At 54.0% G+C, this 1,601-nt stretch overlaps 1 protein-coding gene across 1 annotated transcript in view; it reads right to left on the bottom strand.

Annotated features, from left to right (window-relative positions):
- Positions 1 to 1,601, bottom strand: part of LOC119593783 — a gene marked incomplete in the record, with an annotated part of 165,707 nt that overhangs the window by 1,968 nt on the left and 162,138 nt on the right. The window contains 1 exon segment of the mRNA XM_037942807.1: positions 1 to 824. Coding sequence (XP_037798735.1) covers positions 1 to 765 — 765 coding nt within the window.

Genomic DNA, 1,601 nt, shown 5'->3' with positions numbered 1-1,601 from the left:
CACGACGCGAGCGGCGGCGTCATGGTTGTGCTCTGGGCCCTGGCCGTGGATGGGGTTGTGGGCGACCTGCGTTATGGTGGGCGGGGTGAGGGACGAAGGGCGCGAGCTGTGGGAGGCGGTGGTGGACACGACGATGGCGACCACGACGGACACCACCATGGCCGCCGCCACCAGGACGCTGGCCACGCCCGGGGCCGTCGTGCCGCCCAGGATGATGGCCACGTGCACCACCAAGAAGGGCAGCGTGTGCACGTGCACCTGCACGAAGCGCAGGGTCCCCAGCTCGGCCACGTCGCTCGGGTCGAACGCCAGGTGTACCTTCAGAAAGCGCCACAGGATGGACGCCTGCAGAACGTGCAGGAGCCAGCACAGCATCCGCGCCGTGGCCCTGCCGGAGAAGTCCTGCGCCCGCACCGCCCACACGAGGGAGATGGCCGTGATGACGGCGAGCGGGGCGGCCGCCACCGTCACCTGCAGGGGGAGGAAGGGCGCGCTCCAGGGCTCTGCCTCGAGCTGAGTCTCGGGGACGCTGCGGGTGAGGATGGCAGCGCCCATGGCCGCCAGCTCTACAACATGCGTCAGGAGGAGAATCGCCGCCGCCCACCGCCCACCGCCTTCGCTCCCACTACCGCTGGTGGAGGTAGTATCGGTGCTGGCGGTGTTGGAGGGCGGCGCGCCTCCCCCAGGGGCGGCCCCCGGTAGCGCTGACGGAGCCGGCGTGCGTGAGGGGAGCGGGTCCCCTGCCGGGGCGGGGGCGGCCTTCATCTTCACATTGCCGACGGGTCACCCGCGGTCCCGGCCCGCCCACCTTCACTGCTGCTGCCCTGCAATAGAACGAGACTCGGTTAGGGGCCGTTGATCCCGCCATGCTGTTCGCTCTCTAACTCAGCGTAATTGCCAGAAATATACACTGTAAACAAAACACGAAGCCTACGTGAGTCATTGCTCTTAGCCTATTTTTAACAGCCAGTAGATGCCTCTTACGACTAGTGTTTTACCACAGGCCTTCTAATGTTCAACACTTTTATACCAGCGTTTATATACAACTAAAGTTTCAAAATAACAACAAATCCTGCAACTGTGAATTACCCGTTTGAATAAATTGTTAAATAGAGCATCTAATCAAGTCTGACCTATGGCTCCTATTAATAATAGGTCTATCACTAATTATTCAAATAATAAATGATATCAACAGGAAAAAAAAAATCAAATAGACGAAAATCTTCACATGTCTGACGTTCTCTTATACCATCATTCCATCAACAGATTCCAAACATTCCAATATATTTGGAACAAATTCGAAAAAAAATGCCAACAGAAATGCCAAACGTGTATGCCGTTTCTTCTATTCTAACGTATTTTTTTAATCATAATATTTATTCAGATTGAATGACAGATAAATCAACACTGCCCAGAGACCATACAACTTGAAAGCTAAATCCATATTATATCAGTGATATCGTTTTACACGAAGTGCAAACGTACAGTGAGTGCACCAAAATACACAAAAACAATAGATTTCACTTAATGGTGGAAAAGAGGTAGGAAGGAGAACCCGAGGAAAGAGAGCGGGGGAAAATAAATAAGAAAGAAAGAAAATA

Source organism: Penaeus monodon, chromosome 32 (assembly GCF_015228065.2).
Source record: "Penaeus monodon isolate SGIC_2016 chromosome 32, NSTDA_Pmon_1, whole genome shotgun sequence".
Taxonomy (NCBI): Eukaryota; Metazoa; Arthropoda; class Malacostraca; order Decapoda; family Penaeidae; genus Penaeus; species Penaeus monodon.
The sequence above is the reverse complement of the archived record's forward strand: the minus strand, read 5'-3'. Positions and strand labels throughout refer to the sequence as shown.